This window comes from Sebastes fasciatus, chromosome 21, assembly GCF_043250625.1.
Source record: "Sebastes fasciatus isolate fSebFas1 chromosome 21, fSebFas1.pri, whole genome shotgun sequence".
Lineage (NCBI taxonomy): Eukaryota > Metazoa > Chordata > Actinopteri > Perciformes > Sebastidae > Sebastes > Sebastes fasciatus.
Genome location: NC_133815.1, coordinates 15071633 through 15094531, shown reverse-complemented (window position 1 = coordinate 15094531; position 22899 = coordinate 15071633). Strand labels below are relative to the sequence as shown.

General features: G+C 40.5%; 1 protein-coding gene across 4 annotated transcripts in view; it reads right to left on the bottom strand.

Annotated features, from left to right (window-relative positions):
- Window positions 1–22899, bottom strand: part of tpk1 (thiamin pyrophosphokinase 1) — a 76398-nt gene that overhangs the window by 18442 nt on the left and 35057 nt on the right. For all 4 annotated transcript variants that reach the window (XM_074622126.1, XM_074622129.1, XM_074622128.1 and 1 more), the window contains 3 exons: window positions 21447–21542; window positions 13533–13679; window positions 9529–9637 (listed from right to left, as the gene is read on the bottom strand). In XM_074622126.1, the coding sequence (XP_074478227.1) occupies window positions 9529–9637; window positions 13533–13679; window positions 21447–21542 (352 nt within the window). The remainder of the gene's footprint in view (window positions 1–9528; window positions 9638–13532; window positions 13680–21446; window positions 21543–22899) is intronic.

Sequence of the window (22899 nt, the reverse complement as noted above, 5' to 3'; positions counted from 1 at the left end):
AGTGTGTGTGTGTGTGTGTGTGAGGCTTGCCGAGCTGCATGCATCTCCAGCTCCGCGAGATTTAATGCCACACTCTGCTAAACAGTATAATCAGTGTAAATAAATCCATAATGCTAGAGAGAGTGCAGAGCAAACCCCCAACCTCCAAATAACTGTAGACATTAATGTGGTTGAAAATTCACACATAAGCACAGTGTGATGTGAAGGTTGCTGTGCTAGGAGCTGAGCATTGGTTTGCCCGACTCCTTTCCTGCTTCCCTGGCTGTGGAGACTCAATGACATCCCTTTACGTCAGATTAATGTTACAGTGGTTATTTGCTGTGGGCGGTCCACTGCCACTTATTTTCTGCGGGGTAGAGCAAGGGCAATTGAATGCACAACGGCAAAGAAAATGAGCAGGGAAAAATAGAGGGCACAGTATGGCTTACTTAATGCAAATAAATTGGCAGGGGTCTTAAAGTGGTACTGCAGGCAACGCCGTTCATTAATCGGAGCCTGGCCCAACAAGAGCTTGGTCGGGGATTTATGTTCCCGGGCATGACCAATCAAGAGTGCAAAGAACTCAACCCTTATTTTGCATAATCACTGGTATCAGCAACCCAGTTTCAGCTTCTACAGTAAAGGATATGAGAAAAAAAACAGCCTTAGTCTGAGTCTACCACTGCTTATGCTACAAATATTTAAGCTTGCAACAAGTGCAATATATTGCAGGACTTTGCAATGTATTTTGCAACTAAAAAAGGATATTTAATAGCATATTTAGCATATTTAATATGGGAAACAAAATTATGTTCACCGTAACTGACCCTGCTTTCTTTGTCATTTCATCTTTATCCCTTCTTAATCCCCAGACTACAGCGGTAATGAACTGCATTTCCACCTTTGCATATACAACTAAAAACATCAAAAACAGCCTGTGGTAGAAGCCTGAGGCTAAATCAAAAGCTCTACCTTTTAAGGGTTTTCACACTTTGTATTGTTTCAACCTCTCATGAGAAGTAAAGTTTTGTGTGCGTATACCGTATGATCAAGCCAAATGAGGTCAGACCTCTCTAACAAGCCAAATTCACACCATGTGTGGTTCATTTTCAGGTCTTGGGATGTGAACGTGTAATGTACCTTTAAGCACGCTCGGTACAGTTCATACTTTGCATTTACAGTTGTAAATCTTAAAGGCTGAATTGTATGCAGGTGGAACAAACACATGAAGCTAAAAACAAACATCAGGAAAGCTCCCACAGATGGTCGCTGCATTATTTCGGTCCAAGAAAGGAACAGATGTACTGCCTGACATTTAGAATAAGGGCAATTTGAACCAACAAAACTAGAGACTGCTGGTGAAAATGTACAATATTGCAACAGAGGAGCAGATCAGTAGACCTAAAATGAACAAAGACAGAAGAGTTTAAAGAAAACCTGTTAATTCCTATTTGTATCTAATAGTGAGAAGTAGATGAATCAGCCCTTCTAAAGTAAAATAGTAATTATAGAGGACGTTGCTGGATTGGCATGAGTACAAAAGTAAGACTATGAGAAACTATTAAATTATTTAATCAAATTATTGTTTGCTTTTCTTGAAGTTTAAAAGTTTGACAGCTGAATTCATAAAACATTAACACAATACACATTCCCACGGCCATCAGTTGCCAAGCCATCAAGCTGCTCGACTAGGAGATTGGCGGAGAATAATTACTGTTCTGCTAATTAAGACTGTGTACGCATTGCATTTAAACTTGTCCAGTCTGAACTATGATTAGCATATTTTCCTCAAAACATATTAGAAAAGAACAATCACTTCTTCAGCAGAGAAGCAGCCATCAGTAGAAGAATGGAGAGCGCTGCGCTCCCCCACCTCCGGTGTGACATTATTGGATAAGGGCTCCAAACCATAGCAGAGTTGGTGGAGCCAGGAACAGAAACCCTGAAGCATGTCCTGCTCTCAGGCAGATGTCACAAGCTGTGAGAGAACTGCTGTCACAATGAGGCCAGGGCAGGAGGGGCAGCATCGAAGAGAAACCATCCTTGACCACAAGTAATCGTCTCATTTGAATGAAAGTGGATGTCTGGTTCGGGCAAGATTGACGTATATACGTCAACATGACGGTGCAGGGAAAGTAGGGTTTCTTTATAGAATTTTGTTTCGTTATCGTGTCACACTACCAAGACTTAAAGGTCCCGTATTTTTTTTATTTTTTATTATAAAGCAGGCTTAAGTGATATATAAATACCGTTAAACTATCAAAACGCTCAATATACGGAGAAATACACACAGCCCGTATTCAGAAATTGTGCTTTTGAAACAAGCCTTCAGGATTTCTGTCCATTTGTGATGTCACAAATATACAATATTTAGACCATTACACGGTTTTAAACATAAACATTCTAAATGTGTCCCAGTTATTTCCTGTTGCAGTGTATGTGAATGACATCAGCTGACAGGAAGTAAACATGGACCCAAACTGTTGCCTAGCAACTCAATTCTGTTGCAATTCCGTTGAAATGCACTAAAACGGAGCGTTTCCGACAGAGGGTAAATACAGGTATATTCAGGCAGACAGTATGAGGAAAATAAAGTTTTTTTTTAACATTACAGGATGTAAACATATTCTAGTAGAAACACAAAATACAAGTATGAACCTGAAAATGAGCACGATATGGGACCTTTAAAGGTAACCTGTGGAGTTTTCTTGTAAACAAAGTTTCTGTTTACATTCAGTGGTTCTCTCGAGGTCTAACAAACGTGTTGAAACATTTCCTTTCTTGTAAAACATCCGCAAAGCTGATTTTTCAAACCGGCATTGTTTACATCCATGTTTACTAGCATGCAGGCTTCTTTTTCCCCTGCCTTTTTGGCACATTAGTGCATTTCTTGATATGTTACTGTTATCACTGGAATAGTATGAAACCATTGGCTGGAATGTGTATAGCATCACCTGCGTGTGCTTGCTTGTGCATCCTTGTGCGCATCCACAAGCGCAAAAGAAAATGCGGACCCTCACATAAAAACATTGCTCCATAGCGTTAATAGTGGACATAAACTCCACAGGGAACCTTTAAATGAGTAGTTTGACACTTTGGGAAATACGCTTATTCACTTTCTCAGTAAAAACAATGACATGTTGTGGGGCTATGTCATGGATGTATAAAGAGAACTAGATACAGGGTTGTAGGCGGGCTCCCGTTCATTCCTATGAAAGTTGCTCAGTGGCGCTTGAAGCAAAAAATGCTCAACTTCCGAGTATAAAATTACCCAGATCTTCCGGTGATCTTCTGCATCCATTGGGCCCATATAGAGCAAGCGCACTAGCGTTTCCCTTAACTCGGCCTCCCAGCCCTCGGTCCAGCCACGGTCTGGAGCTCATTCACATGAATTCAAGTGTTCGCACTGGTAAGTTGATTTACCTCAAAAAACATTATCCACTGATTTACCGACGTTTCTTTCCCAACGGGAAAAACTCTTTTTGGGCCCAATGGCATCACGTTACGGACCCAGAAGTTGTAATTCCACCATTTGGCCACTGTGTAAAATTTGCTTCAGAGTCCGGTGCTCTTCCTGGGGGCTTGGGCTATATGTTGAACTATTTCTTGGCTGGGCAAAGTTACTTCCTAGAGTCTCCGCTGGTTATCTGTCAACCTCATGGTGAAGATGCAGGAAGTCCCTGTATACTCAACCAAGAAATAATTCAGTATATAATCCTCCTTAAAAACCACATATTGACGCTTTTATAAGAACAAGATATAATGTATTAATTAGTGCGCTTTAGGCTAGCCAGGCTAACTGTTTCCACTTGTTCCCAGTCTTTATGCTAAGCTAAGCTAACCGGCTGCTGATTATAGCTCCTAACTATCGGCAAGAGAGCGATTAAGGTCGATCTATTACATCAATAGAACAACATTGGTCTACAATCATGTTTAAATATTGCTGAGATTGAAAAAGCTAATTCAACGGTTGTGGGGGGATGGGAAACAGCTCCTTGTATGTACTCTATTGGTTACAGCAAACCCTGTAATACTTCTACTACACTAATCTTTTTGTTACTTGAGAAACCTGTGTTCACCCTATACGTTAAACCCCGGTCAAGAGCGCGGTTGCAAATTCAAGTTGGATAGCAGGAATGTACCAATTGAGTCAAACATGCAACACATTGCTTCTGTCTGATAGGTGCAGGATTTACAGAAGTGTCAACAGAGATTGGGTAAATAGTAAATAGTGGGAGGTTGTGGGGGATGGGAGAAACTAGAAGAAATAAATAAACTGAATGAAGCAGGTTTATTGGCCAATGTACCTGGCAAGCATCTGCCGTGGTGAATCGTCCTAGAGAAAGAAAGTGAATCCCTTCCAGCCTATCTGCTTTACAAACTCACTCTACTGCAAAAAGGAAAACCTCACCTGTGGTATCTTCTGTAACCTGATATCAAATAATTGGAACAATAAAAGTAGTGAGCACAGAAGAGAAGGATTGGATGAGGGAATCAGGGAACAAGAACTACTTGTACAAAAAGGAAAAGGCACAGAATACTTTATTGGACACTGACTACATTACAGCCAAGTTTGTATATGGCTCTCTCTCTATGTGTGTGTGTGTGTGTGTGTGTGTGTGTGTGAGTGCATGCAACCTGCTGCCAAAAGCTCCTACACACTTTCCATAATCCTCCACGCAGAGATATTCTGGAAACAAGCCTGTCCACTTATCACATAGAACTGGAAGGGTGGCGCATAATATAGTGTGTGAATGTGACATTTTAACGTGAATTTTAAAAAATCATTGACGTGAAATTACATCATTAAGGAATATTGCCCTGAGCTACTGTCCAAATCCCACGACCCATCTTCAAATACACACATATGCACGGAACGCAAGCTCAGTCATGTATGGACACTTAAACACGAGCGATATATGAGCGCACACACAATGACAGTATTTACTGACAGTTTCCCTGGGGGGATTTTTTTATAACTGATGATTGAAAATGAATGTAATATACAGAAGGTGATATGGCACAGTATCTAATAATGAGAGGGAAGATAGCAGGAGTGTCAGGATTAGAATGAGAGCAAATTGGGAAGGTAAAGAATGAATGATAAAAGTGAAAAAAGAAAATGATAGTAAGGCAACGAGAGACAGTGTGAATTACTACAGCTTAGTATGGGAGTGAGAGCAGAGCAGTGCCAGATTTATGCCAACTCAGAAGTCCATCCATCTCTCCAACCAGCACATTACATTCAAGGCACTAAACCCAACATGCACTGCCCTCCTGCATGGATATCAGCCCATAGCGGTCAATTCATTATAAACTTGTACACTCCCCTCCTACATTGTTACCTTTACTACACTGCAGTCACTTCATTATTTAGTAGTACACTCCCTTCCTTTAGTATCATTACCGCAGTGCAGTCCTTTCATTAGAAAGCAGTCTCAACAAAGACTCTCTTGAGCCACGGCCATCCACGGCTCCTCATCCTATACTCTCTGTTTTTTTTTTCCTCACTGCCCAACAGGCTGAGTGCTCTGAAGAATTTGCTATGCAAAGCCTGTGCATTCAACCTCCACTGCGGTGCTGGGGTGATATGACTATCGCAATATTATATTCACAACAGGTTTATTGATTTACCTTGAGAATGGCACCAGTTCAAAATGATATATTTTTTAAGTAGAAATTGCAGATTTCCCCACTGCGGGACTAATAAAGGAATATCTTTTCTTATTTTACAATTGTAGCTCCCAGGCAGCCGCAGTACAACTCTGCATCATAAATCTGCTAAAACAATTGTGTTTTAAGTGTGCTGAGTCATAAAGACATGAGCGCATTAAGGCATCTGTTGCATGCATCTGTGTTTCTAAGATGTAGAATTAACACAAAAAGAGGCAGAGACTGAAGTGTGGTCAAGGTGTTGTAGTTTTTTTTTTACAGGGACAGCACTGGAAAGCATCAACTTATTAGACACATCAACATGAGCAAAATTACTGACTCCTAATGTCTATTCTACTGGGAAGCACCTGGATTTCCATCTCCCACGTCAACATTCACTAACCACCCCCACTTACTTACTTACTTTTCTTTCAAGTGCCTGATTCAAACGTATGTCAAATTTTTAGGCCTCAACTGATCTACCGTAATCTGCAAACTGCCTGCAGAACGTTCCGAGCAGATTGCTTCTGCCATGACCTCCAGGAGTTGACTGTGCTATCTTCCTTTCTCCCGGTACCATGGGGCATCCACCCTTGTGCTCCAAGGTTCACATATAGTTGCCACTCTGGTGTCTCTGCCGTGCCCTCATGTCTTAAAGGACCACCCAGGTATTTTCTTGTGGTTATGAGATATCCACCAGTAAACTTCTGCCTCTGCTCCAACACAAGAGATGTGAATGGAAGTTGCTTGTGGTGGTGGTGTGATATTTTCCCCATTTTCTATGTTAGGTATAGTTCCCAATGTACAATTTTAAAATAGAGATATTGTGGTTCACAACTTTCATGTTTAAATGAATAAAAACAAGGTAAATCTCACTGAAATTTGTTGCAGTATGAGATCTGGTATATGTTTTTTTATACTTTGTACTACTTACTTTTTACTAATATGTTTGCACTATGAAACTGAGATGTTGCAAACTTGAATTTCCCTTGGGATCAATAAAGTTACATCTATCTATCTATCTATCTATCTATCTATCTATCTATCTATCTATCTATCTATCTATCTATCATGCTGTATTGAAGAAGACTTGAAACTAGCGATTGAGACCATAAACTCATGTTTACAATGTTGACTGAGGTAATAAATCCATTGAGGAGTAGAGTAATTTTCTCATAGACTTCTATACAATCAGACTTCTATTTGCAACCAGAGGAGTCGCCCCCTGCTGGTTATTAGAAATAATGCAAGTTTAAGGCACTTCAGCATTGGCTTCACTTTTCAGACCCGGAGTTGCCCACTGATGAGATCATAAATACCTGTAAAGATGTGCTGTTGAACCTTTTAGACTTTAATATGACTTTTCAATCAGATAACTTTGAATAGCTCAGTAAATATTACCTCATACAGCATCATTGTTGTCCTATTTATCTGGGGATTTTTGCTTGCCCTAACTGTATAACTAACTCTATAATCCGAAATGTCAAAATAGAGATGTCAGATTTCTTTGTTTTATCATTAAAATAGAATTTTTTAAATTGTAAATGAGTACCTTATTATAATGCTTTGCCATTTTGTTCCCAAGCACTTCACACAAAATATAAATGATAGATTCTCAAGACAGACTTTGACTAAAATCAGACAAGATAAAAAATGTATCCTCTGACTGCGAGCAGACGCTCAGCTCTGTGAGCATACATGTGTAATGTGTCTGATCTAATTTCACAACAATGTAAATTATAGATCAACTGACATCAAAAAATTAACACATGATATAATTAACTTGGGCCGAGGGTATTCCAGCTCATCCCGCACACTCCCCTCATCCCAAATTTACGCTCTGGATCAAAACAACATGAATCATTGCCGAGTTTTATTCTTTAAAGCGAAAGTTAAAACAAGCTCTGGATGCAAGCAGAAAGTCCCCTTTGGGGCAACAAGGCTGTAATGGCTGACAGCCCAAAACTCTTTCTTTAGAGAAAGATCATATATTTTTCATCACAGAAAGGCTTTGAACCCAAGCGTGGGGGATCATTTCAATGGACTTCTAAAGAGTCTTGGTGTCACCCGAGAGTGGCACAGAGCTGATTTTGGGCCCCTGAGCAAGTTGCATAGAAAAGCCTGCACCGACACACATTTAAATAGTAAAAACAAGTGCGCGAATCAACGCAAGATGGCATTACAAGATGCACTGTTGCTATATGAACGCTCCAACATGCAATCAAACATATGAGACAAAAACTGATATTTCTAATTTTTTCTTTCATATTCTGGTCCTTCCTCCCAACCCCAACGGGAAATCATTACTTCCAGCCTTCTAAATATGCATATGATTAATTATGCATCTTGTTATCACAGGCTAATCTGCATAGGACTCTCATGTATAAAGTCCCACTCATTACCATTCAGAAGGCCATCTCACAGGTGTGCTGAGTAAATATACAACACACAGTAGCTGATCAAAACACACACACACACACACACACACACAGAAAAACGGGGCTGGAGGTGCACACACACACACACACACACACACATGTATGTTCAACCACGCACACAGACACACAAGTGTGCTCTCTCAAGTGTATAGACTCCCGGAAACATACAAACACATGTGCACACACACAGATGCTGAGAGTGGACACCCACCAAGAAGCAGACAAACCCCCCTGACAGAAGGTCCAGGTTTCCCCTCGCACTGATGGCAGGTTGGTCTGTGCCAACTCATTAAGAGCACAGCTGGCCATAAGGCTTCGAGCGGGGACAAGACCACAGCGATCTTCAGGCGGGTGTCTGATTGGATTTCCATACAATGTTCAAGAATATAAAAAGCTAATTGTGGCATGTGTCTTCACTATATGAAACTCTAAACTACTGGAGCTTAAAAAATCAGAGGAAGTCAATGGCAGCTAACGGTTATGTGTAGACACTTGATGTTAGATTCCCCCTGTGATAACAGCACAATAAAATAGAATATCAAGAATATCCTCCCCTTCACTATCGACCTGAAACACTCATATTCAGGCTATACCGCCACCAATCTTCCTAGCATGTATCTTGCTTATTTTCGACAGTTTCACCAGCAACGTAAATAGGAGAAAGACAATGGGCCTAATGAATGTACACCTCATATGAACACAATTGTTCTTAAGTGGTACAAACAAGGGATACTTTGACTTAAAGATCATAAAACGTTAATCTGAATGAATTATAAATATGATAAAGAAAATGAATCAAAATAAAATAAATGACTTAAACAAACTTATTAAGTTTATATTTTGTTCACCATACTTTACTGAGAGGTTTCTTTTAGATTTTATGTAGAGGGAAATTCTTCTTTTTACTTTTTAGTAAAAACATTTTTGTGAATGACACTTGCCCACAAATAGAGCAGAATATGTAACCTTATACTGTATGGTATTTTTATTGGCATTGATTACGCTAATGATCAAATCTCACAAACATGCCCCTCCTCATGAACAGGTGGAATTCATCAGGCTGAAACAAGCAATTTACAACAAGTTTGTCCAGTTAAGAGGGTTTTGGTGAATCGGACTTGAGCAAATCTCATATGAAAAAAAGTGAGAGAGTTTAAGGATAAGAATACAAAAAAAAAGTTTTTTGCATGAGGTCGATTGTTGTCTTCCTTTCTCCTCATCCCATGTCTATTTTTGCAGGATAGTTGTTTGACAAAAAAAGTTACTTCTTTATCTTGTTTCCAAGTTAAAAAATTTAACTTTCACACTTATTTTTTGTATGTTGTTTTTAAATGAGCAAAAGAAAAGACATTTGTTTTACTGAGCCTTCAAACAAAATGTAGTAACAAGGAAAGCTGGAGAGTAACACAAAGGCTGTGGAGCATCATTCAAATGCTAAAAATAATAAAATAGGACTCACTCAGGTTCCATTTGAGTCCAGTGGTGATTGTTTGGCAGGGTCCTCCTACTGGGATGAGGCTGCACCAGTCCCCCTCCAGGCCTGTGTTCACCTCCAGTCTGTGGCTGCCCTGTTCACACACACAGCATGAATGTGAAAATGAATGAGTGTTTGTCTCTGTGTGTGTGTGTACCAGAGTTGATGACAGGTGGAAACAATGAGATAGGGAAAAAAATTAAAAAGGAAAACAAATATAGAGCACGACTTCTTAAACTTTTCCCGTCCCAAATGAGAAACTGAGCTTCTCCGCCCAGGGACCGAGGCTCATTAAAATAAATGATTGCTCTTGTCAGCGCTGCAACCCATTTTCAGTTCCTGCTAACACTTAAAAAGGATCCCTTGACATTTTGAATTATAGTCCATTCTCCTGTGTGTCACAGGGAGTCAACATATTTTTGTACTGACACTCCATAAGCAGTGGTTGTACACTTGAATTCAACGTGCAGTGTTTACCATAGTGAATTTTATTAGCTTAGAAAGAACAGTATCTATTGATGATGAGGGAGGATGGCTGACTTTGTTAAGAGGTCTTTTTCCAATAGTGTGTGAGGAACAGATGAAGAAGTGTTTTTGAGATACAGTGAAGTATTTTTTTTATGAAGTGCTTTATAAAGAAAACAAACATGAACAAAATTTCAAAAAGTCACAGTAACCCTTTGAGGAACTATAGAGTGTAGAGAGAGAAAAAAAGCATCACGCAGTGAAGGTGCAAGGCAGTGTCACACTCTTCAGGCTGAATAATGGCTTTGCTCTGAATGCACTGGTTATAATAAAGCCTGATGCTGGAATGTAAAAAGTAAAGACACAAAGAAACTCCTCAATCTCATTACAGCACATGTACTTGGTAAAACTGCCTGAAATATTATAAACACTTTGAATATCTGCAGGCTAAAAGGCTATGTGTGCTCAAACTGCCATACAACCCAAGCATAAATACAAAGACAAATAGCAGCGACAGCTAGAGCTTATGATGATCAGTCATCTAAAAAGGGTCATACAGACAACAAAGACGGGCACAACTCAATTAAGAGTTTGAAATGTTGAAAGTGTGACATGTTTAAAGCAGAGTTTCCTTTGCTTGGCTTCCTGGAGCTGCAGAGCCAGAGGGAAGGGAATAACGGTTTGGTGTTCAAGAAACATCCCTGAGGTTGTTTTCTATACATAAACACAGTCTCTTTGTGTAAGTGTGTCAGAGTGAGAGTGTGTGAGGAACAGAGAGAAGGGGTAAACAAACGCATGTGCACCTGCATTTGAACACACACACGCACGCACGCACGCACGCACGCACGCACGCACGCACGCACGCACGCACGCACGCACGCACGCACGGTTTTGCACTTGGCGACTCACGCTACCACAGTCTTGGAAAGGGAGGAGTGAGCGGAGGGGTACTCACTTGGTTGCCATCTGCAACCACACCACTAGATGCCCAAGTCCTACACACTGTACCTTTAATCACAGCATGCTGACGTTCGCATTCGGCTCAAGGCACCTAACATGCTCACAATGACAATGCTGTTAAAGCATTCCATGTTCATCATCTTATCTATTTTAGTGAGAGATGTATAATGAATTTAATAAAACAATCAAACATATCTATATACAAGTGTTGCCATGAGTTTTATTAAAATGTTATATTGCTAAGTAATTTGGAATTAAAACCATCACCTAAAAATCATTAATATCATTTGGTCCCGTCTGTAAAAGTTCTCTCTGCTGAGAGACTTTTGAGCTTGTCATTGTGTTTCTATGGGGATACTGTTCGTCATCTGACCTTTACTTTCAGGGAGCAACGCAGGAAAAAATTTAATATTATCTGTATCAAAGTCATTTCAAAAATAGTTTTAATATTCTGTATTATTTGATTTCTATAAATAAAGTTATTGTCTTGCAGTCAGTTCTTCTTCAGCTCATATTTATATTTATTTTATATTTGAATGCCACATGGTTGCTAACCTTGGATGAGTTAACGCACCTCAGGTATCACACTTTATCATTTAAATCAGCTCTTGCGCTGACAAGTTTCACTCTTCAAAAGGGCATCAGGTAAACAAGCTCGTACGTTTGACCTGGAGTGTGTGCGCTTATAGGGTGATTTATAGCGCGGATTGGGCTGACACAGCGCTGTGCATTGGCTGTCCCCACAACACAGAGAGCAGGCTCTCTCAAGTGTCTTCAGGGGCCGGGATACTAACTTGAGTAAAATGTGGCGCTGCTCGGCCCTTGCGACGGAGACTCAAGAGAAAATAGATGAACTCAGTGCAACTTTTGTCTTTTTGTTTTTTAAGATTCAAATTGAGTAAATTTAGCGTCACCTTGAGACCTAGACTGATTAAAACATCTTCTTGTTGTGTAGGGACTCAGAATAAACAAGCCTGCAGCCCCTTGCAGTGTCCCTAGCCATAATTTAATAAAAGACTTGAGAATTATGCAGTGCCCTGAGCCAGCTATAGAAGATTTCTGCATATTTCCCAAAGATAGCATAATCACACTTTGACACCTCATCTGGGAAACAAAAGTTAAAACAAACAGGCACAACCCTGATTAAATAAGAGCTAGAATGAGGTAGCATGTCTCAATAACTTTCCAAAATGTGCATGTTTGATGAGATATTGCATTTATAAAGTAGCTTTAAGGGTAGGTGACATAATCCCACTTGTCAGATTTTGCAAAATGGACATTTAACTGGTAATTTACCACTGGTCTTAATTTGTTGTGTGTGTTTTAGACTCTGTACAGAACATGAACAACTTGTATACGTATTTATTGAACCACCAAATCCCGAAGCTAGGCACGTAACGAAGCCGTGATTGCACGGAATGCGGGTGGTGAGGATATTTGGCAAAAGTTGTAAACACTTCAATTACAGATGTAACTTGAACAAATAGCACTGGGTCCTTCGAAGGTTGCGTTCACCTTCATGTACAGGCGTCTGCGTTCATCAGTCGCTGGCGAATTGGAGGCGCGTTGACAAACGAGCTTAATTTACCCTCGCTGAAGTAAGATTAATTGGAGGTGTCGAGGTATGAAGCAGCAAATGACAACGCGCCTTTGGAATAATGACAAGACGTAGGGAGGGAGCGCATGAGAGAGAGGTTTACTTAACGTATTACAAGGTGTCATCAGGAAGTGTGACAGTTAGCTGTTAGTAGTATAGGACTGGTGGCTTTGCGCGTGCATGTGAAATGCGCGCGCACGTGAGCATGCGCGTGCGTGTGCGCGCGCGCATTTCACATGCACGCGCAAAGCCACCAGTCCTATACTACTGCTGTTTGTCCTGAAGATCCGGCAAATAAACAACAGAGGAAAAAAAAAAGAAAAAAGAAGAGCAGTGTGTGTCCCAAATGGCGTCGGCTCGGCCCACTTGTAAACTCAATCAACTGAGGAGCATGAGAAAGTGGCTGGCATTGAGGAAAAACAATTTGGGAGCATCAGAAGAAACTCTCTCTCTCTTTCTCTCTCTCTCTCTCATGCACAACAGCAAATTGGGGCAACATAAGAGCAGAGAAGTGTGTGGGAGGGAGGGGGGGGGATATTGAAGTGATTACTTAACAAAGAAACAAAGTGTTCAACACTCCAATCAAGGTGGAAGCAGCACAAAGAAAAGAACAGTTGTGAGAGAAAATGAAGACAAGGACTGATTAGAAGGGGGAGGATAAAGATGTATCTTTATATAAAGTCTAAGGTTAGTCTAGTGCAGTGAAAATATACTGCGGGTCTGACTGTGTGTGTAGTTTTTATATGCGACTTCAAACACAGATAGAGCCATAATAAGTCCACCGTTAGTTTCATGAGAAGTGAAATACTGGAGGACTTAAAAACTCAAGGATAGATGCAGCAACCAATTTATAAGTTATAACTTCACCACTTTTTAGTTGTATTTCACTACACCTGTGGACAGAATCATTGCACAGTGGTTTGTCTATGTGTGAAGGCTGAGTAATATGTGTTTATAATACACTCACGGGTCTGAGTAGGTATGCCAGGCTGGTCCCCTGTATGATCAACAGGGGGAGTCGTGTCATGGGCAGAGCGTGGTGGAGGGTCTCAACAGATGCCATGGTCTGGTCAAACCTGCCAGCGAGACCGCCCAGCGTCACTATGGCATCCACCTGGAAAGACAAACAGAATTTAATAAGACAAAGACAAAATGCCATGGTTTGATACACTGGATTGGTTCTCTGGCAGGATTGCTGGTGTTTGTTTCAATGAAGAACAATGACAGCAGTATAGTGGCTGCAGAAAAACAAAGAGAAAAGAAATAACATCTTAATTATGTTTAAAATGCTTCTATATGTGACATGCTATATCATGTTTTGCCCTGAGAAAGTGTGTAAAATAGACAACAACTAGAATAACTTGTCAATTAATTATAGGAAAGGAGTATGGTACATCAAAAACAAAACACAAATGATTTCCAGGCACATTCAAATACTTTATGTGTTCAGTTTGGTAAGGATTGGACGGCATTTGTGAAACAGGTTTTGCAGATTAAAATAAAGCAGCTAAAGGGCTTTATAAATAGGAGCACTCTGCACCAAAAGCTATTCCTATCCTGCTAACTAACAGACAAACAAACAAACTAAAAATGGGATAAAAACATCAAATCCTTGGTGAAATTAAAGTCTGGTGATATTGTCAACAAATCCCACAAAAAGACCAAAACCGATGGTGGATTGATCCCACTAACAAGTATTGTTTGTGTAGCCAAAACCTGAAATAGATTACTCTTCTGTGCCATAGAAGTTCATTGTTGTCTATAAACTAAAAAAAACACAACAATAAGCCACTGTTGATGTGTTTCCATCAACTGGTTTGGAACGAATAAACTTGGTTACAGCGTAGTTTGGTCAGAAGTTGGCACGTCAGAAGTAGAGTTTCCAACCCGGAAACAAAACAAGTCGACTGGCTATCCAACCATCTATGAGAGAAAAATACAGGGAGGTCTTCAGGAATTTGTCTAAATTGGGCAAATTGTGTTTCATGTCAGCTAGTACTGACCATGTTTTATGCTGTGCAGAGACAAAGACAAGCATTCACGCTTTATGGGAATATTCGAGAAGACGCTCACAGCAGAAACAACTGATCAATCATGTGAGTTAAATGTTCGCTATGTCAGAATTTATTCAGCAAATGTATTTCAATAACCCATTTAGCACACCACCTCAAGGGAGAGTAAAAACCTTTTTTCTTTTCTTTTTTCGCAATTTAGGAAGTTTTATCAAATTTTGCCATTTCCATACAGCTTTTCTAATGTTATACTTGTGTGATTGGAAACACAGCTACTGTTCCACTGGGTGGATGTTCCTTTATTTTCATACAATGAATAGGCACTGTAGATTATTTATCAGATTATTCCATCTTCAGTAGGAACTAATGAACCTGAGTGTGACAGAGGATGGGGGGAGTCGCAAAGTAATGAGGCTAATGCATTACTGGTCTTTTTATGGGATTTGTTGACAATAACAAAAATAGAGAATAATACCAGCCTTTTCATTTAACGAAGAGACAAACAAGCACAACAACTAATGCCATTGGGACTAAAAGAAAGAAACAGCAAGGACACAGAGCTTTGAGAGAGAGAACTGAGATGGAGGACAGATAAACAATCAGTGGTAGATCATAGAATGAATTTAGGCCGTTACAATGAAGGTAAACAACATCAGTCTCTTGAATTAAGAGGTTGAACATGTTAACAGCAAACCAAGCAAGCTGAGTTGAAACTAATGCCATTTTCTGCCACCTCAGTGCTGAAATAAGGTTCTTCTCAACTTTGAGCCAGCAGTTCTCTCTTAAATACAATATTTACAGCTCTCAGCAGTTATATCCTTATACAAAGTCCCCTAGCAGTCAAGCACCAGCGCTGACAGCCTTAACACCCAACAGAGACTATGAGGGCAGAGGCGCTGTCAGAGGCTGACGACTGACAGTCACACCAGCACGGAAAATGAGCCACATACAGTACCGTCAATCACACTCACTTCACTTCAGTGTTCTCACTTCAACCACAAAGTGCAAATAAATAAATGAGCAAACGGAATGCAAGAGGTAAATTCAATTTGTATTACCTCCGCTGATGCTGGGCTGCAGCTAAACATTAGGGGGATATAGTACACATTAGCAGCCAATAAACATGTACAGCTTACTGGGTTCTAATGTGGAGAATTTACTACTCTTATACACTTATCAGCCAGATCTTATTGGCTCCATTTAAATTACTACTATCACTGAAATGTGTTTTTTTTTTCTATGTCGAAGTGTATGTGCATGCATTAACCCATTAGATGAATTGCAGCAGTATCACCTCGCCACTCTGAAATGCATTTTCGTTTCCACATTCAACCACCTGCTATTACCTCAATGTATTCAATATTATTCAAAAGGTGAAAGATCAAACTGTAGCTCCTTACTGCATATATAGTGGGAACGGACTATTGCGCCAACTGAATGTATCGTAACTAACTTGCCGCCTCAGGCGATGGAGTTAAAACAAAAACCGTGTGCTGAGAGATTGAGGTTATTTCAACATCTGGCTGACGCCCCCACATGCAGAGGCATCGCTTAAACTGTAAACAACAACACTTGGTAAACAAGTGTTCGCTCTGAGAGAGAGAGAGAGAGACACAGAGAGGTGTTATGAGGTAGAAAAAATTAAAATCTTCCAGTCACATACGTCCCTGTGATTTAATAAAAATTACATAATTAGGAAATAATTAGGAAATTCACTGCATTCATTTACACAGAGAACTCCATCAATGTGTTACTCCAACAGGTGGGAACGGACACAAAAATGTCCTATGTCAACATGCTCTTACAGACCTGTTGACTTATTGCCAACACATCCCATGACAACAACCAAAACTAACAATGCATCAGTCTGTCTCTCAAAACGTTCGGACTCCTGTACAGTCTGTGGGTCTCGGACTCAAGCTCATTCATTCCTACAAAAGATGTAAATCTTTAAAAGGCGTCACAAATATGTAGTTCATTTAAAAAAAAAAAAAAAAAGGCTCAGTCATTTCCTAAAACAGCTGGGCATTACTCTAACAGGAGTAAATACTGTAGTGCATGGGAGCCATCTTCAGCCACAGATTTGGTGCCCTAGTAAGTGTTCAGAGCACCAGGGCAGTGTCAAGTGTGGCTCATTGATATTGTGTGTTTTTAATAGTCTTTGAAGAATGGAGTTTTATGGCAGGAATAAGAGGCTTTGGCAACTAAGATGATACTTTAGTTAGTAGAATCAATTCTTCTTAATTTTTGGTTTTGCTCTTTTCATGAATTTTCCAAAAATTTCAAACGTGAAAATACAGAAGATTGCAAGGTAGGATCTCTTATCTACAATATGTTGTCCCTTTTTTTCCATCCACCAAACCCACCAAAGCCATTAAATGTGCATTATCAGCTGCTAGAAGCACCATAGATGTGGATCAATAGGGGCCTACTATGCCTAGTGTGTTGTAAAAGTGAACTTAAAAGCAACACATTCTAACATGTTGTAAAACTGAATGAAATGGTTTTGAACACAAACAAAAAGGCTTCTTTAGGTTTAGGCAACAAAACTATTTAGTTAAATTTAGGGGGGAAACATTGTATTTTGGCTTAGAATAATGTGTTTCAAAAGTGAAAGTGAAACTTAATGCTAGTGTACACCAAAACAACTGCCACTGTTGGTTTCATACGAGAAGCGAACTCTGGTATCTTAGATGAAAACCCTGTGTTTTGTGTCCCATCCATAGCCAACCCATATCTCATTTCACTTCCGCTTTTGCTTCTGTCATAATTACTACGGTCGCTAAAGGTCGCTGTCGTCTTCTTTTATTCCTTCTTTCAGTGATGTATCATGTGAAAAGATGACAAAACCTACTATTGGGTGTAGCAGGGCCCTACTGACCCACATCTATGAGGCTTATAACCACTGATAACGCACATTTAATGGCCTGATAACAGTCTAATTGGTTGCAAAACCATTCATCTCTTATGTCCTTCCCACCTTTGTTATTGCTTACTAAGAACATTTTTTACACAAAAGAATACCCTCGACGGACCAAAGCTGTTATCAGTGGTAGGAATGAGAGAGGAGCGGAGGGATCAAACCAACAGTGTCAGTGAAGAGTATCAGTCAGTTCAAAATTCACAGCAAGTCGCCAAAGCCAGACGACAGAAGACCTCAAAGAAAGCAAACAAAGCTGAAAGAGAACAAGGAGCAATGACTAGAGAAGAAAAAAAAAAATATATGTATTGTGTTTCAGCATCTGATGACAAGCTTGCTCAATCTTCCGCTTCCCATCACACTTCTGTTGTGTCCACTACGCATATCAAACTCCATATAACAGCTTGAATTTTTATGTGTTCGGGGAAAGGAGAATCTCACGACTGAATGAAGAGAATCTAACAAGCTGGCTCAACAGATTCGGCCGTACTCGCTTCTGATTGGCTGGGGGAGCCGGAGCGAGCAACGCTGGCTCGGAGATCAACGCAAAAAAACTCATATCCATTTATTTGGGGGGGTGATGAACAGATAACCAGAGAAAGAGAGAAGAAAATGAAAACAGTAGTGCTGCTCATGCCTGCAACAGTGAAGCAAGGGGAGGGAAGCTAACTGGGACACACACACACACACACATATACGCACACGCTTCAACAAGTATATACACAAACAGATGTAAACAGTTACCGAATGCTCTCACACACACACACACACACACACACACACACAGACACTCGCCTTTCACAAACACATGCACAATATAGATACACACACACTTTGAGACGTAAACACACACACACACACACACATATAAATATATATATATATATATATATATATATATATATATATATACACAAACAAACACATACTCATCCACCCACCATAATCCTCTGATACCATTCTTTGGGATTTCAACCCGACACAATACGAGATAAATTCTCTAAATCGAGCGCTAAGCTGCGTGGAGGAAAACATTCAGGGGCTAATACGTTGAATCTTAAACAGCCCAAACAGTAGCACAATGCTCTCCGCAATCTGCAAATCACCCTGTTATTATTTCATCTATGTGTTCGATTCAATTAAACAGTATAAGTGGAGGGAAATTAGTGAAAGTGAGCAAAAGAGAAAACGACAAGGCGTGTGATTAAATCATTAGAAAAAGTTTTATATAACCTACTCCTATTCGCAAAGTGTTGAAGGGAAGAAAAGTTCAAATAAGAGTCATGGTGGGGAAAAGAAAAGTGGAAAAATCTTGGTAAACAAACAAAAAAAAAAGTCATCATCAGCAACTCTTATATAACATCAAAAACTGATTGCCAGGCTCCTATCTTTCGCATGCAGACAGACGGACAAACACCCAGCGTCAGTTCAAAGGCAGAGTAAATATTAGCCAGGCCGTGAGAAAAAGGCCCACGGAAGGACAAAAGTATATCCTCTTTAAAGGGTAACTTGTGTATTTTCAACCTGGACCCTATTTTCCCAAGTTTTTGTGTCTAACTGACTAATAGGGTCTGAAATTGGTCCAGTGTTGAGGCAGAGCGCTGTAGACAGACGCTGCTCACGGGCTGCAATATGGTGCTAATGGGGCAAGTTGGCAGTGTCATTTATGTCCACTAAAAGTGCTTGTTATGAGTGTCTGACATTATGGACAGAGTCTCGCTCAAGGAGAAGCCTTGTTCTGAAATCTCGTGAGGCGACGTGTTGCTGGAAGACAATAGTGGAATCGTGGAATACGTCCATGGAAACGCGAGTGCCAGCCGGGCAGAGATTGTTGTGTTGGAGTAAACTTGCCCTCGCAGCCTCGTATCGCAGCTGCCAGTTATAGCGTTATCCATCAATACTGGACCGATTTCAGAAATTGTTGTCCCCATTTGTAACTTAGACACAAAAACATGGGAAAAAAGGGTCCAGGTTGAAAAATACTGAAGTTACCCTTCAAAGCCTGACACCGTAAATCAAAGTGAAAATGCACAATGTGGCGACACGTGTGCATTCTGTATGAGATGAAGTGCATTTGTGTGTGTCTGCAAGCGTCTTCTTCATCAGCTTAGAGAGGTGAAGTGATTGGGGCACTCGCCTGTGATTGGAGCAACACTTAGTGTGCTGCTTATAAATTTGAATAATGGAGAAAATAGAGGGATAGAGAAAGAGCGAGAGAGAGAGAGAGGGGACAGAGACAGGAAGAGGACAGACTGATAAATAGATAGACAAATTGTTGAAATTATGGAAATTAGAGCGACATTGTTTGTTATAATACATCGTTGTCCTCATGTGATTGCACATTCTGTGCAATTCAGCTGATATTTTCAGAGTCGGAATGGAAATGGAGATGGAGTCCATCTCTGGATCAGATCTCTGTGTGTCTGGCTCTGAAGCAGCTGGCTGGGCGCGGGGCTTCGCTCTGGCTGGCAGCTCATTTCAAAGTTTTGGATACCAGTTTGTTAGGGAATGCTTTACACTTTGAAAATATCACAGCAAAAGTAAAATATTTAATTTTAAAATCTGGCAAACCGCAAGTACACTTTGCATTTTATGTGTAGGTGTAAATGTGGCCAATGTTATTCCCATGATATTTTTCAATACTGATTTCATGCATGTTCTTTTTCCAGCAGCACGCTGTTTCATATCCATACGCCCACACACACTCGCACCTCGGATGTGCCCGCAGTCGGCCACAGTCCAACACTATTGACCTCTGAGCAGCTCATCTTAAGTACCTAAGGACTGAATGCCTTGCTTAAGGGTACTAAACTTTCAGAGGCTAACGGAGAGGAGAGCTTTACTTATTCATTTTACCCAGTGCTAGAACTGCTGCTTGTCTTTTTAATAATAGTAACAACAATACCCAATGTTTTTGACACTGATATGCCCAGGGAGTCACTGATCCCGGCCAAGAAATATTCCGACACATAACCCCCGTAAAACCACAACTTTTTTCTTCACTTTAGTTTTTGCAAGGATTAAACAAACAACATATAATGTGTCTATTTCTGAGCTTTGGAGGTGCTTTGTATAGAGTCAGGCTAGCTGCTTTCCCCTGCTTCCAGGCTTTATGCTAAGCTAAGCTAACCGTTTCCTGGCTCTAGCTTCATATTTAAAGGGGACCTATTATGCTTTTGTGATTTTTCCCTTTTCTTTAGTGTGTTATATAGATATTTTGTGCATGAATAAGGTCTGAATAGCTACAACGCCCATAGTCCACGCCAAAGGGAGTTACGCTTTGTTTATACTTGCGTGAGACACCGGGCCTCTGTCAATGGCACATGCACTACAAGCATGCGCAGAGTGCCTTATATTGCCATATTGCTATTCATGCTCAGCGCGTTGCTCGTTGCGCATAAACCAAGCTTTACTCTCCCCACAGAAACACTGCTCCTGAACTGCCTGAAACGTCTTGCTTGAAGTCCCGCCTTTTCTTCGGTAACGTAGTGATGTCACCAAGTAACACACGTTGCCTAGCGGCTAATTTGGCACACACTCAAACAAAGCTAGACAGAGCGGAGATGAAGTGGAGTCTGAAAAGTTAGGTTCAGCTGACCAATCACAGCAGTGGGCCAGCTGACCAATCAGAGCATTCCAGACATAGAGTGAAAAGTGGTGCTGCAGCACAGCCGGTATGAGAGAAGTAAAGCGATTTTTCTACATTAAAGCATGTAGACATGTTCTAGAAGAAGCCCAAATACAAGTTTGCACCTGAAAGTAAGCATATAGGTCCTCTTTAACAAACAGAAATGAGTGGTATTGACCTTGACGTCTTACTCTCAGCAAGAAAGCGAATAAGCACATTTGGCAAAATCTCAAACTATGCCTGTAACAGTTAAAATGCCAGACAAGAATTTAAATCCTGTGAGAATAAAAAGTGTGTGCAGGGGGTGCAGTGGATGTTTACCTGCAACTGTCGTCTCTGAATTTCCTCCAGCATGATTGCAAGGCACTTGGTGAAGTCGGTTAGATCCTGGTCAGCTGTTTCTATCAGCTTGCACCCCTACGCACAAAAGAAAAATAGAAACACACACGCAGACACAATCAGATGGATGTACACATAGATAGCAAAACAAAAAACCCAAGGCAGAGATAAGAGAAGGGGGGATAACAAAGGACGGAAAAAACAGAACGAGATAGAGAGATGGAAGGAGGTATAAATCAGTGTTTTAGTCTTGTCTAGCAGTCTGTGGGCTGTGTTGCTGAATAATGTAGAGGTTGCAGTCAGTGGCCCTAAACTACAGCATCCAGGTAAACAACCATGCTCTGGCTTTCTCTCCCTCTGTCTCCTTCTCTCTCCATACACTGTCACTTTCCTCCTGAAACTTTGCCACACACACACACACACTGCAGTCAGTTCACACAAACTTGCTCGCTGTGCTCCGTTTGATCCCATCCATCCTCCCTCCCCTCCTTCTCCTCTTCTCTTCCCTCATCCCTCCCTCGCCTCTCCCCCCTCCCTTTGCGGATGCTTTTTCTGTTCTCTCCCCTCCATTTATGCAGAATTATTCACCGTTTCCGACAAATCTCTGAAGGAACGCCTCAAACTTTCCCATTGTTCTGCTCCTTAAGCATTACCATAAAAGTCTGTTCTCTCTCACGGAAAATAGGTATTGCTCTTTTTTTTTTTTTTAGGCAACCTGTGTGATATTTGTGAAAAAAGACTAATATTACAGACAGCTACAGAGAGAGAGAGAGAGAGGGGGAAACGGGTGAGAGGGAAAAGGAGGGTTGTCACAGCTGAGGGCAACCCATATCGCTGCTGTGTGCGAGTATGTATGTGTGTGGTTGCATGCATGGTGAAGTATTGGATCTGTATTTCCAACTGTAAACAGGATGTATTAGAGCGGGGATGATCACAGTAACACACAGCAGCACAAAGATCACACAGGCAGTCACTGTATTTTCTTCCCTCGAAGGTGTTTTTGTGTCTATGTGACACCTTACCCTGTATTTATCATTTATTTAACCAAGCTTCACCTCTCCTCCACATGTTCTGGTTTAACATTAAGCCACTTCATTGATGAATTTGCAGTTTATTTTCATGACCTTGGACAGTTTTGGGTAGGGACACAGGGAGCAAAGGCTATGATGGAGGATGTCATCAGAAGATGACTGTGTTTATATATCAATTTTGTAGAATACATTTATATGTTAAAATGCATTTCAAGTAAACACACGGAACTCTTTATTATAGAAGATTATAGTCTTTTATAACTGACACTAGTCACCACATCTTGCATGCTCTCTACAGATCCTTAAAAGACATTTTGCATAAAGTACTTTTTGGTTGTATAAACTCATTTATATTTTATAAATAGTGGATTTGTGCATTAAACTCAAGAGATATCAAACAGTGA